Source organism: Nyctibius grandis, chromosome Z, assembly GCF_013368605.1.
Source record: "Nyctibius grandis isolate bNycGra1 chromosome Z, bNycGra1.pri, whole genome shotgun sequence".
Lineage (NCBI taxonomy): Eukaryota > Metazoa > Chordata > Aves > Nyctibiiformes > Nyctibiidae > Nyctibius > Nyctibius grandis.
The window spans coordinates 78489485-78504067 of NC_090695.1; the positions used below are offsets into that span (position 1 = coordinate 78489485).

A 14583-nucleotide genomic window follows, 5' to 3' on the forward strand; every position below is an offset into this window, starting at 1 on the left:
AATTTTTGCAAATTGCAGCATGTGTTATTAGTAAGGAGCGAGTGAGCTTGAAATATTGACACACATTTTAATGTGTAGGTGAAAGCCAGCATACGAACCTTAATGCCCAAAGAACAGAAGTACATTGAAGAGGAAAACAGACTGTCTAAACAGGTAAAGAGTAAGGAAACACTAATCCTTTCCGAAAGCCTTAATATCAAGTGTGCACATCCAAATATCTGGTATCGTACTGCTGAGGGTAAAGAATAACATTTTCATTACCTGTTTACAAAAGAATATGATAGGTTGGAAAAGACAGAAACAAAATACGCGGGTTTATTGTGTCTCCTCTATAAATTGCAGCTTAATTTCCATGAAATAAGTGAATAAGAACACAGTTGAAACCATCAGGTTCCACACATATCAGATTATAGCACAGGTGCATGTAAACTAAGTCTTGCATAAATTTTTGCTGTTAACCTTGACCCGAAAGATCTCCATTTGTTGCAGGGCAGTGAGTCTTTCAGCATTCTTTTAGCCAGATTTTAAATAAGTTAGTTGAGTAAGGTTTGAACCAGAGGTGAACACAGACTGAAACTCTTTATTACTTTGGAGAGTCCTGTGGACAAGAAATGTCTGGACCCTTTTTCTTTTTTTTCCTCTGGATATTTTTGCTACACACGGTTTTAATGTTTTGGTAAAAAATATTTTAACACACATTTTATCTTTTTTTCCACTTGAACTACTTTTGATTCAGTCTTTCGTGTTCCACAAGTAATGTATTTTATACGGAGAGAACTGGGCTTTTGGTTGGACTGTGGGAATGAACAAGAGGTTTTGTTGTTTGCAGTGAAAAGGCAAAGGTCTCAAAACTGGTTTTTATTTTGCTGAAAGCTTATAGACTTGAGTGTAATGCAAATTATCTGCTGGATAAATTTTATATCAGTTGTATGATGTATTTCATGAAAAAGATTTCAAGAGGCAAAATATTTCTTTCTTTACTGTTGTGAGTAATGCAGTTGCTAAAGCTGCATTTTGCCACTACTATTCCAGCAAAGAAGCAGCAAGGCCTTTTATTCAAGATTCATTTTTCTCCCCACTTTCATAACAGAAGATGGCATTGTGATTTTTGCAGGTGACAGGAAGAGTAAACTTTAAATACCCACTTTGGATTGTTTTTGTTTAGCTTGCATGGGATACCCCACCACAATACCACCTGGGGCAGGAAAAAAAAAAAAAGGATTCTTTATGTGTGACTGACTGGTTGCACTTTAAAACATCCACATTTTCTGAGTGAACATGTCTTACCTACCTAGAATTTTCTATGGTACTCAATACACAAATCATTCACTGGTTTGTTCACTTTTTTTGGGTCAAGGTTATTGCGTTATAGAGGATGTAAGTGTATTCTCCTGAATCAAAGCCCAGTGCTGTTATGTCTCATCTCTACGTAGATTGAATGTATGCGGTTAAAGTTACTTTGATAAATACTTAAAAACGTGGTCAAAATATGTCACAGCACACAAATTTGTTACAAATGAAGGAAAAATTAGATGTAAAGGGTGCAGCTGATCTTAGATTAGAGCAGTAATTCTGCATGGTTTCAGGTTAGTGTCCTGCAGCATCTTTTCATTAAGAAAGGGTGAAATTTAGGTACTCGAGAATAGGGAAAGTCTTGCCTTCTTTAAAAAACTCTGAAATCTTAATAACAAAATCATTCATGAAATTTTGCAGGGGGCTTTTTATAATCAAACAATTTGTGTACCATTTAGAATTAAATTCAACAAATATCAATTGACACAACTAAAAAATTTTCTCTCTTCCAAGTGTCTCAAATTTTAAACTGTCTTTCTGAATTTGTGAGCTAGAGAGCTTAACATGTTATTTTCTCAGTCTTCACCCAAGTTAAGAATGACGATATTGTAAGGACGAGCCTCTTCTGAAGCTTTTGGGGTTTTGAAACATTTTCATTCTTTCATCTTTTTAACAGCTACTGCTGAGAAACTTTATCCGGATGAAGCGTTGTATCATGGTGCTCATAAGTGCCGCCTACTACATCAGCAGTTGCTTTGACTGGGATTCTCCCCCAAGAAGTCTTGCTGCTTTTTTGGTATGATCTTCTTTATATTATTGTTAATCACCTTGGTGTATTTGTGTTCTAGACTGAGAGATAATACAGTGTATGTGTGGGGTTCTGATTTTTTTTTTATTTAAAACTTCACAGTATGAAGATACCACAAATCATGTTTATTCGCATTTTTAAAAGAGTAATTAAGTTTAAAATGTCACACAAACAAGATAGATAGTTTTTTTTTTAAATTTACAGTTGTACAAATAACATGCAAGTGGTACAACTTCAAATACAGTCACTAAACTATGGATGATATATCTTGAGCTTCTCACACATTACTTCTCAAATTTTGTTTGGCCCCCTTGTATGTTGCATATTTACTTTAAAACTTTTTTTTGAGTATTTTGTGAATGCCTTTATATATCATGAATATAAAATTAGTGTTATTTTGTCCTCCACATATAAATATATCTTACACCTATAACATTTTTAGAAGTACAAAGCTCTGGACCCAAATAGTTGCTTCCTTACTGTGATTTAGTGTTCTTGGTTTAAAAAAAAACCAAAGCAAAATAAAACCCCCTGAACTTTAAAATCATGAATGCAAACAGACTACTACCTTTTAGACTTCAGGCTCTGGTCATGGTTCAGCTTTTAGTGAATTAATTTTTAGTTACTTAAATGAAACTGCTGTTTCTCCATAAAGATTAGCTTCATTAATACTAATCTTTATTTTCCTGTTAAACTTGGGAAATTCCAAACACAATCATAGATTAGATTGTGTTTCCCAGATGAATATATTTTTTTTTAAAAAAAAATATATTAGCAACAAACAAGACAGAGTCCCGGATTGTTTTTAGCCTGAGGGTCTTCCACCAGGAGTAAAAATGTATGCATGGACACACTTTCTGAAACATCTAAATTTGAGTTGGCTGAAATACTGAAGTTACGGGCCTCTCCACCATAAATAGGAACAGGGAGTGGTGTTGGTCTTACTTTGAGTAATTATAGAGGGAGTCTGGTGACAGTGCTCCTATGTTGGGTGCCTGAAGCTCAGGTGCCTCAAATTGGGAGAGGTCAAGCCAGGCACTGGAGCTGGCTGCGCTGGAGCAGTAAAATGGGGTACTTTTGTGTGTCACTAAATCACACTCTTTTGCAGGAAGTTTCTTCTAGTGGTGCTCAATTTGTTCTAAGTGACTTGTTAAACCCCTCATAGCCTGTCAAAGGATGGCACCAAGCTGTCGGTCGTTGGCTACAATGTTCCTCAGGAGTACAGGAGATACATACGCTCTTCAAACTCTCAGGGTTTTTATACTTCTACTGATGTCTGTAGTAACCACACTGTGTGCAAAAGTCTAAATATATTTGCTACTGTTTACTTTAGAAAGATGATCTGTCATTATTTCAGTTTAAAATGATCAAATTTTCATAGGAAAACGCAGGTTTCTATGGAAAACTCAAATGTTCCCGTTGCTATTACTGCTTCAGTTAGTAAATACTCATTTGTCCAAGTCTGATTTTAATATGGATGTGGAAGATCCACCTGTTACCAGTGGAAGAAAGGGAAATGGAAAGACATCCTATTCTTTGGGGCAAATGAAATTGTTTCTTTCTTGTGGTGCACTGCTGTGGCCATGGAAGAAGTTGTGTTGCTGTTAAATTGTAATTGTTTCCGATCATAGAAGAAATTCAGTGTCATAGTAGGTAGTTGGAAATGCATAAAACACAGAATTTGAGCAGGGAGGTCTGTAATGAGTATATGTCATTATTGTAGTTATAGTGTGTTGAAGTAGAAATGTGTTCCGGATTTTATTTTTATATATATGATCATATGTATACATTTTTGTATATATCGCTATCAAACGCCTGTTTTTCTTAGTTTCTTTTTAGTATTTCTTTTGCTCTGTGGTGGTTGTGGTAGTTATGGATACATTACGTCTGCATCAGTGCTGTAACTTCCTGCAGACGCGTTCCTGCTCTGCAACCAGAGGGCTGGCCTGTGCTTTTCAACCTGATGAGAATAACATCAAGGTTCTCTCCAAGGATCAAATTATCCCTCTGTTGGGCAAAAAATTGATCAGTTTTTGCTAGCCAAGTCAAATCTACATGACATTCTATCATGATCGTAAGCTTTGGATTTAGATGGTTTCTGGAGTTTCATAGCTATCATAGGCCTTAGAAATATCTTGAGAGAGCGGCTCACTTGCACATGTAATGCTGAATTATGCTTGCACTAAGGTTACGCTGGAATTTAATACATGCTGTTAAAAAGCTGTACTTATATGTATCATTTTCATCTCTTCACTACTATACAAATCATATCTCCTCTTGAAGTTGTCTTCCAGAGGTTGGAGAATGACACAGTGAAATGTCAGTGCCAGAAAGGAGATGAGAAATAGGCCATTCTGGAGGTTTCCAGCTCTGTAGGCAGACTAATAAATAAAGTATGTGAAGTAAACTTTTAAACTAACCATTTCTTCCTTCCTGTTGGATTTGAATCATAGAATCATAGAATGGTTTGGGTTGGAAGGGACCTTAAAGATCATCTAGTTCCAACCCCCCTGCCACAGGCAGGGACGCCTTCCACTAGACCAAGTTGCTCAAAGCCTCATCCAGCCTGGCCTTGAACATTGCCAGGGAGGGGGCAGCCACAGCTGCTCTGGGCAGCCTGTGCCAGTGTCTCACCACCCTCACAGTAAAGAATTTCTTCCTAATATCTAATCTAAATCTACCCTCTTTCAGTTTAAAACCATTCCCCCTCGTCCTGTCACTACTTGCCCTTGTAAAAAGCCCCTCTCCCACTTTCCTGTAGGCCCCCTTCAGGTACTGGAAGGCTGCTATAAGGTCTCCCCAGAGCCTTCTCTTCTCCAGGCTGAACAGCCCCAACTCTCTCAGCCTGTCTGCTCCAGCCCTCTGATCATCTTCGTGGCCCTCCTCTGGACTCGCTCCAATAGCTCCATGTCCTTCTTATGTTGCGGGCCCCAGAGCTGGGTGCAGTACTCCAGATGGGGTCTCACGAGAGCGGAGTAAAGGGGCAGAATCACCTCCCTCGACCTGCTGGCCACGCTTCTTTTGATGCAGCCCAGGGTATTGTTGGCCTTCTGGGCTGCAAGCACGCACTGCCGGCTCGTGTTGAGCTTCTCATCAACCATCACCCCCAAGTCCTTCTCCTCAGGGCTGCTCTCAATCCATTCTCTGCCCAGCCTGTATTTGTACTTGAGATTGCCCCGACCCGCATGCAGGATCTTGCACTTGGCCTTGTTGAACTTCATACGGTTTGCACAGGCCCAGCTCTCAAGCCTGTCAAGGTCCCTCTGGATGGCATCCCTTCCCTCCAGCATGTCGACCACACCACACAGCTTGGTGTTGTCGGCAAACTTGCTGAGGGCACACTCAATCCCACTGAAGACCTACCCTGATGGATAACGTCCTGATACCAATTTACAGCCATTTCACATAAGTTACATATGTGAGGGCAGATTTTTCAGATCTCCCATTGCCCCAAGTTCTTGGCGTTACAATTACAGGTACCTTTTCTTGTACCTCACCCCATGTCTTTACTTTCTGATGGGGCCACCGTTTGACCACAGGTGAAGAAATTTTGACAGACTAGCTCAGTTTTCAGAACTGTAGTAAGTTAGTTGTAATTAATGAGAGATCTGGAGAGGACTACTCTTGGAAACCCATAGAAAACCTTGATTAATATGGTGACTCGATAATAAGCTACAGTTACCTCCTTTATGCTCTTCACACACTGAAGTGTTCACTTCAGCTGTTTTTAAAGTCATTCCCTTGGAGAGTCACAGCGTTAGTCATCGAGACTAAAAGTGTTCATTGAAGGAGCTTGCTGATTATTTGTACTCCAGAACTTCGCTGTCTCAAACCTTTACATTATTTGGGACATTTTAGGAAAGGAAATGCTTTATTAAAGGTTTAGGATGGTCCTTTCTCAAGTCTGTCCAAAGGCACCGGCTCAATGACTGGTGTTGCCCGTGCTGTACCTAGAGGTACAGAAACCTAGATGTTAAGCTTTCAATGTTCTGGATTATGCATTTCCTCAACTAAACAATATTTTACTTGTTTCTATTGAACTTCATAAGCTCATTGCCTTCACTGAGGATTTTGCCTGAACGACTTAAGGGTCGTTGACTCTTTTTTTCTCTGTGTCTCCATAACTCACAGCGAAAGAATAACTGCTACCGAGACATAATTTTTTCTATTTTCATGCTAATATAACTATGACATAATCTTAGCTGTTATTTTTCAGATATTCAAAGTAAATGGTTCATGAAACAGAGGTTGATCACAGAATCACAGAATGTTAGGGATTGGAAGGGACCTCGAAAGATCATCTAGTCCAATCCCCCTGCCGGAGCAGCATTGCCTAGACCATATCACACAGGAATGCGTCCAGGCGGGTTTTGAATGTCTCCAGAGAAGGAGACTCCACAACCTCTCTGGGCAGCCTGTGCCAGTGTTCGGTCACCCTCACCGTAAAGAAGTTTTTCCTCATATTTAAGTGGAACCTCCTGTGTTCCAGCTTGCACCCATTGCCCCTTGTCCTGTCAAGGGATGTCACTGAGAAGAGCCTGGCTCCATCCTCATGACACTTGCCCTTTACATATTTATAAACATGAATGAGGTCACCCCTCAGTCTCCTCTTCTCTAAGCTAAAGAGACCCAGCTCCCTCAGCCTCTCCTCATAAGGGAGATGTTCCAGATCTAGCTAGGGATATGACTTTGGATTTGAACCATCAGAAGATTTAATATTCTCTCCTTCTTTTTCATATTTATTTCCTGTTAAATAAAGGAAATGTATAGCAGCAATGTTAAATTAATGTTTCACTTCCGGAACAGCTTTATTATATTGCGTATATCTCTGTTATGTCTCGAGTCAGATCAAAAATGTGTTCTGTGTTTGTGTTTATGCTTCTTAAGCACTTAAATGCAATGGAAAAGAATAGAATATGTAGGGAGAGCCTTTGCTGTAAATTCACATGATTTTCTGTATTTAAAACAGACCTTTGGATTATTTAGCAGTTAATTTTTATATATTTTTTTAATTTGGTAATTAATATGATACGTTTCATGAAGAAGAACTGTATTACAGTATGCAAAAGTGGATGGTTTTTCTTTAGATTAATCTATTGTGGGCACTGAAATATCTACTAAATTGGGCCTAATTTCCATCAGCTTCTTGACCAGACATTTGTGTTCTTGCAGATGTCAGTGGGTGCAACGTAGGGGGAAAAAAGTGTACACTCTTTTTTTCCAGTACTGTCATTTCTCACTGTAATGAGCACAAAAATAATTGGACAACTGAGCTATCAGTAAAAGGACACACTTCAACGTGAGTCAATGAATTATTTTACGGGACAAACTTTAATCTTTAAATGTGTTTGTAGATAATTTGTGCTACCATCTGTCTATTTGGAATTCTTTTAGCCTTTTCAGTCGTTATACAGTAAGTGCCGCTGTGTTTAACATTAACATTTGATATTTTACACATTTAATTTCTGTACTGCTGCGTGGTCCTTGGGGAGCTTCGCTCTAGTGCTACATGAGAGAGACAAAGTATTGATCAGTTAACATTTCAGCTACATTTATGTATGTCGCAAAATTAATGAAAATGCCAGACAAAAATGTCAGAGTGCACAAAAAGGTAGAATTTAAATTTTGTAGTTTAATGAAAAGTTTAAGATGTGCATTATCAAAAATGTCCCCTTGCCTTTAAAGTACAATTCATAACTGAGTAACTAAAGGGAGCCGCATATTTTACTTAGAGGAACATTGAACTTGAAATATGAGGGAATATATAATCTTCAAAATGTTTGGCATCCCAAAATGGCCTCAGTAAAGCACTTTAATTGCCTGCTTGAACATTTAACTATTACTTGTAAAACAAACTTGTTTCTTTTCTCATTTGGGAGCAGAGTACCCTCACCTGATCACACGCATGCTTTTCAGTATGTCCTCAAATTAAAGCTTTCTATGAACATGTTATCCTGTTCCTGTTCTTATTCCTCTGAATCTTTCTATACGTGTGTATGCACGCACATAGAAAATACTTTTCTTTCTTAGGCTTTGAAATATTGATAAAATGACTCGCCCTGCATCCAAGTCATTTGTCAGGTCTAACTCACCTTCGCTTTGTCTTCTAGCGTTACACAATTCATGTGTGAAAATGACATAACAGTGTCCCTAGCCTTTGATTAAGTGTTAGTTCTCTCACACATACACCATTTAGTTGTGGTGGTGTCATGTTAATTAATTGAAACCGAGAAGGAAACAGGAGAAAAAAGAGCTGGTCCCTAGCAGGAAATGAGACAATAAAGTAATTTTGTCAACTTGCTTAGGTTTTCCCTGTTAAAAAGGGAAATGATCAGTACTGTGTATTTCAGAAGCAACTTTCACTCAAAGCTGAAGGACAGAAATTATGTTTTGGGAGAGACTTGATATGGTACCATCAGGTGTGGGAATGCACTTGTGTTAGTTATTAAATATTTTCTTTTTTTTCCACACTGTAATTGTAGGAGACTCAGAATTTTGCACATACATTTAAGAGCTCATAGATTATGCCATTGCTGATACCATTATTGAGGATATAACATATAAACACCTTCAAATTGCTTTTTACTAAACCTGGGTGAAGTGGATCATCAGGTTGTCTTTGCCACCCGTTGTCTAGAATTTGAAATTGGAAGAAGCGCTGGTAAGGTAGTTGCAAAAAATTCTTACATCCTAAAAAAGCCTTTCCAAAAATGCCTGTTGCTGTCAAAACTGCCTGTTCTCAGAAGGGAGATTTGCAGAGGTAAAGTGACATGGCAGTGGCAAGGGCAGGTACAAGATTCATTTCTGATGCAGGTTGCACACATGTGCAAGAGTCTATTTCAGCTTTTTGTCAGCTCTATCTTCACCAGCAGGAAAGGGAATGAGGTCGACCAGTCTGCTGTGCTTTTTTTTTTTCAGAAGTAAAGCAGACAAAAAGAAACGTGATCTAAATCCTGTTTCCTCTTTCCTTATTTTCTATAGACCAGCAGAACTAATGTGAGACTGCTGCAAAAATACAGTGGGATTTGAGCTTTCTGCAACACTTAGCTATGCTGTGTGCCAGGTTTTAGAAAGTGGGATAGGAAACAAACAGATATATAGCAGATCCTGGTCTATATGACCGTTGAGATCCATTAACCATTCACACATAAAGAACATACCAGCACCAGCAGTGATTAAAAAAACCCTCTGTACTTGACTACAGCACTTGAGGAATGATGGTGTGGAAATACTTGGTGTCATCAATTTACATCTGGTGTTTGACACATTGTGTGTTTGCAAATCTGATCCAAGGAAAGACTGGGCAATATTTATATGCCTAAAAATTTCTTTTAGTATTCTATTTTGATTTTTAAAAATCACTTTCATTTTACTTCCTTCATAGAGTGAAGGCATACTTGATAAACTACTTTAGCACTGTGATTCATTGCCTAAGTGCAGACTTGGTGTCCTTTTATGTAATCTAGAGCGTCCTGTGTGTTGCCCAGCTGCTGTTCCAGGAGCGTATGTGTCTGTCTTAGGTTCGGTGTAATTTCTGCCATCACTATCCAGGTGACTAGGGTACCCACCTAAAGTGGCACCAGCTCTACCTTTAGGCACTTTAATTGCTCCTCCCTTAGGTGTTTATTCTACCTGCATATCTGTTTTAGGTACTTACCTAGATTCCATTCTGAGTTCTTCATAATCTTAAAGTGTTTGATCTCAAGAATGCCAATGCCATGTGGGGAAATACTTTCCTTATTTTACATCACCGGTTGAGGTAAAGAGGCTTTATGATTTCTCAAACAGAAAATACACAGCAGAATAGAGCATTGGTATCCCAAGCCTTGGACTTTTCCTTCCACTACCACACCAGTCTTCCCACATTTTCCTTTTCTCCCTACTTAGAAAACTGACAACTTTGCAATGAAAGTATTTGATTATCAAAGCTTTTAGAATGCTATTGTAGCTTGATACACCAGAAGGTCTGATACATTAAAAAGTAGTTGATGAAAAATTATAGAAATTAGCAAAAACTATTAGTTACCATCCAGTATTTAGTGTTGCCCAAGAAGTTCTTAGAAAGAGCTTAGATTTCTTCTCAAGGCAGTGAAGTGACTAGAAGTCTAGGCAGCCAGAGTGAGTTGCAGTCTTGCTCTGGAGTGCACAGATCATGTACAAGGCGATCCCCAGCTGCCTGGTGTTGCTGCGGCCCCCCCTGCTCGGTGTTACTAGACGAGTTGCAGGGTGCTTGCCTGTGACCCAGCGTGGCTGTGTGTCCGGAGGGGGGTTGCCTTGCGTCATATATTCTTACTCATACTTTCCTCTTGAGTGCACAAAACTCTCCTGAATAAAAAACTTTACACTTGAAAGACGTCAGATAGCACTGTTGTTAAACTTGGATAATTGTTTAGTAATGGTGTTCTAAGGAGAAAGTAGTTGTGTACCTTATCATTATTGGGTTCCCTGGGTTGCTATTTCACAGTCGTTGCAGGAAATCTTGTCCATTTAAACTTTAATTACTTAAATAGTGCACATGGTGGATTGTAAAATATCTTACTTTTTCATCATCTTTTAGTTATGAGTCATACGAGAACCAACACGTTATAAAATCATGTTACAAAGAGTTTTACTTCCTTTTTATTTTAGCAGCAGTAGGTATTATAATGGTTTGCCTTGAAGTGGAAGGACTATGGGCCACACTGATTTTACTGGACCATTCAATAGCTAAAATAATATAATGTAAGGTTTTGCAAAAAGTTTCAGTGTGGTAAAGAAAGAAGCAATAACCAGGTATGTTGTATGCTAGTGAGAAATGCCCAAGTAATGAAAATCAAATAGAGAAACAGTGTTTCAAAGCTTTTGAAAATATGATGTGTGAAAGGATTAGAAAGGCAGCCTGTTCAGCAATGAAGCTACCCGTTTCTTCCTAATGCTTCTTAGGGAGTCTTCGGTGTGCTTATCCTTATAGAGCAGTCACTTGTTTAGTGGGTGTGTAGCTGGTAGGTGATACTATAAGCGTCTGTGCTTGGGAGGAAGAATTAAGAAAAAACAAGTAATTTCCAATATGTTGGGTTTTACTGGAGTGAAAATGCTTAGGGTAACTTCAAATATGCCTCACAAAAATATTTGTCTTGCTTATATTGTTTAACATGCAATTTTATAAATTCAGTTTTGATTGCAGAAGGTGAAATCCAGGCCGTTAATATAAAAAAGGCTTAGAATGTACTTTGCTTCTACTAGTGCCACACATGCTATAATTTATTGGTGTTGTAAATAAAGCCTCAAAAGAAAAACACCCCATAGTAAACATTGCAAAAGCTACGTCAGAAGTTTTGCCCCTTTTTCCTGAAAGGGGACTGTCTGCCACACATGGCTTTATCCTATGTTTTTGGCAAAAGAGAGATGCTGCATGCTTCCCATTCCAAAAAGGGCTGGTTTGGACCAGAATTTGAAAACTTGCTTCCCACTTGGAAATAACTGACAGGTGGCAATGCTGCTTGTGATGATGATATCCAAAACCAGCAGAACTGGCAGGGAGAACGAATGATTAGTCTGTTCCCCTTGGGACAGTGGGAAATTGAAGTGAAAAATGCCTGTGTCATTCTGCTGTCCCCTTTCTTTTGGTCCCTCTGCTTTCCTCCTCAGCGTGAGGTGGACTTACCATGCAAGGAGCTTTAATTTCACCTGAAGTCCGTTAAGATTTATGTAGGAAAGTCCTACAAATGAGCTGGGCAGTTAGGACTGAACTAGGAAGGCTGCTTATTTTCACAGTTAGGGAACCTTCCTCATGACAGGGTGTGAAAAAGCAGTAGTACTAGAAGTTGTCCTGTGCTTGCGATAATGTGTCTCTCTGTGTGCTGAGAGGACCATCTTCATTTCAAGCAAACAAGCTGCTGAAGTGTGGTGTTACAGAAGAATACTTAAGAAGTTTACATGTGGTGGATTTTTTTTGTTTTCTTCTAAATTAGGCATGGGTTATACATTACTAACGTAGTCTTTATTGTGTAGTATAGCCAGGCTAAACATTGTTACCACCCAGGGTGTTTTCCATACCTGAAGAACTAGGATTAAATCCATTCTTCCAGAAAAATGATGCTTCCCTGAACTACCTTTCCATGTGCTTTTCCCTGTTCCCTCCTGCACGTTGGCCCAAGGCAGCAGCTGCTGATCTCAGTGACAAGGCTGCATCGAACAGATTACCATCTAGGCAGAACATGCACTTAAATTTCTCAATTAAAGGCCAAATGGGTGGTTGCAAAGTTGTGAAGAAAATCCTCACGTAGCCATAGCCATGTTATTGGTAAAGGTTGGGTGTTTGCAATGGCCGGTCTTGCACGGCAACTTTTTGTACTGGTCAGGGCAATATAGAGGAGCAAAAACTGCCTTGAAGATCCTTTTAGTTAAGTATTAATGCAAGAAACAACGTTGTCTGGGTAGTTTTGTAATACATGAAAAATTCAGAGTATGGATGGAATGTTAAATTTTTACAAGGTGTCATGCTTAAGTGATTTAGCTTCTGCAGGAAAGGAGAATTTTGGTTGACCGTGACATAAAAAGTCTGTAAACCTCATAGCCACTTGTTTGATATAAACAGCTTTTTTTTTTTTTAGTTTATTTAATTTTAAAAGAAAAATAATAGATGTTTATATCCCAACATCTGTTTATAACTTTGGAATAAACAAAGAGACATACAAACATAATTTATTTTGGTTTCACTGGTAGATTTTATTTATTCCAGAATAAGTATTAACACTTACCCAGTAGAGATAACTAACATTGTGACCAAAATCATTACTGAAGAGAAAAAAAATTTAATAACTGTAAGCGAAATGGCTGCAGCTGATACTGAATGGACTTGGAACTGCGTGGCAGATCTTTGGAGTTTGTACCTTTCCATGAATAACACCAGCACAATTACTGTAGCTCTGAAATTACAAGATACCAACTGCTTTCCAGAGATACAAGTACTCTAAGAAGAACCCACTGATTTGCAAAAGCAAAAAATTGGCATAATTTAGTTTTGTGCATTTGAGATTGACCACTGCTCTCACAGCTATTGTTAGGACTGCAAAGTTATCTGTTAAAACTGGTATTATGCAATTGGAACTTCTTGGGCAATTAGCGTGCAGCACCGGCTGAATAGGAGACATGATTTTCTCTCTGCCATCCGTATAGTAGCTGTGATTAGATGTGCCTGTATTCCAGTTCTAATTGACTGGCCTCTGTAAGTAGACACTGCTCGTTAATGAACAGAGACAGGCACCTCCTAACCCCATTAAAAAAATAAAAAGGTAGCAAAGAAATGTGCTCAAAAATGAATAAAATTAATTCTGCTTTGGTATACTGAATACATATTTTGCATTTGTCGCTACAGGAAGTGGCACTGTATACTTGGGAAAGCTAAGATTAAAAAAAATATCAAGCCAATATTAATGCATATCTGTGATTCTCTGCACTCAATATGTCTCCTCTAAATCATAACTTGAGGAGTAAGCATGTTAAGCTGAAGGCAAATCTCTGCTTTAATAGTAGCCCTGGCAGGGCTAATGTATGTGTTTTTGCTGTTTCCTTATATTTCTCCTCAGTCTTTAAGTATACGAATGCATGGTGTGTGTTTGGCTTGAGATGCTCCTTGCTGGAGTATTCTCGGCTTAATAAAGTCAGCTTGTGTGATATTTCTGTTCTTGCTCTTTCTCTCCTGAGGTCTGTCTCTTTCTGGTGCTCATTTATAAGAGAGAGGGAAAATCTCTTCCTTATCTCAGACCAGAAGGCACAGGTGTGCATATTTGAAACTCTATTTTCCAATGACAAATTCTTCAATTCCCAGTATTTTTAACAATTAAAATAAACTAATTCTTTTGAAGACGAGTGATCAGTACTGTAAGGCATACTGTTAATGATTATTTGAGGCTGTTTTCCTTAATAAGGAAAGGAGTATTTTCTGCTTGGTATACAGTATTGTTCTTGCTGTTCTCCCTTAAAGAACCTCTAGTGCCAGCAGACACTGTTTTCCTTTAATATGACTGAAAAATTTAAAAGTAGGTATTTTTAAATTTGCTGCCATCTTAATTATTACTTGCTTAAAGCACCACTGTTAGCAGAGGGATTGTGAGTTAATAAAAATGTCATAGTATTAGTATATAAAACAAAATATAATTTTCCCAAGATAATGATTTAACAGTGTAAGGCCACGTTAACAACACTTAATGCTTAATCCCTAAATGTGCTTGATTTTAGTCCTTTAGGTACGGTATCACAATACTGTAGCAAGTAAACATGGAAATATATTGGAGTGATGTATTTTAAAGAAGAGGTAACTAATGAAATCTCTTGTTTGAGCTTTGTTTCTGTATTATGTCACTATCTTCATAGCATTACAGCTTTACATCAATCTGAATAGTGTTTTTAATACCGGATATTAATATTCCCTAGTGCAACTCCAGTGAAACACAGTAAAAAGTTATTTATTCATCACAGTCTGTTAGCTAGAGCATTTGGAA

The 14583-nt window shown here is 38.3% G+C and overlaps 1 protein-coding gene across 1 annotated transcript in view; it reads left to right on the forward strand.

Moving 5' to 3' along the window:
* Positions 1-14583, forward strand: part of MCTP1 (multiple C2 and transmembrane domain containing 1) — a 276216-nt gene that overhangs the window by 178871 nt on the left and 82762 nt on the right. The window contains exons 14-15 of the mRNA XM_068422462.1: positions 79-153; positions 1970-2089. Of these exons, the coding sequence (XP_068278563.1) occupies positions 79-153; positions 1970-2089 (195 nt within the window). The remainder of the gene's footprint in view (positions 1-78; positions 154-1969; positions 2090-14583) is intronic.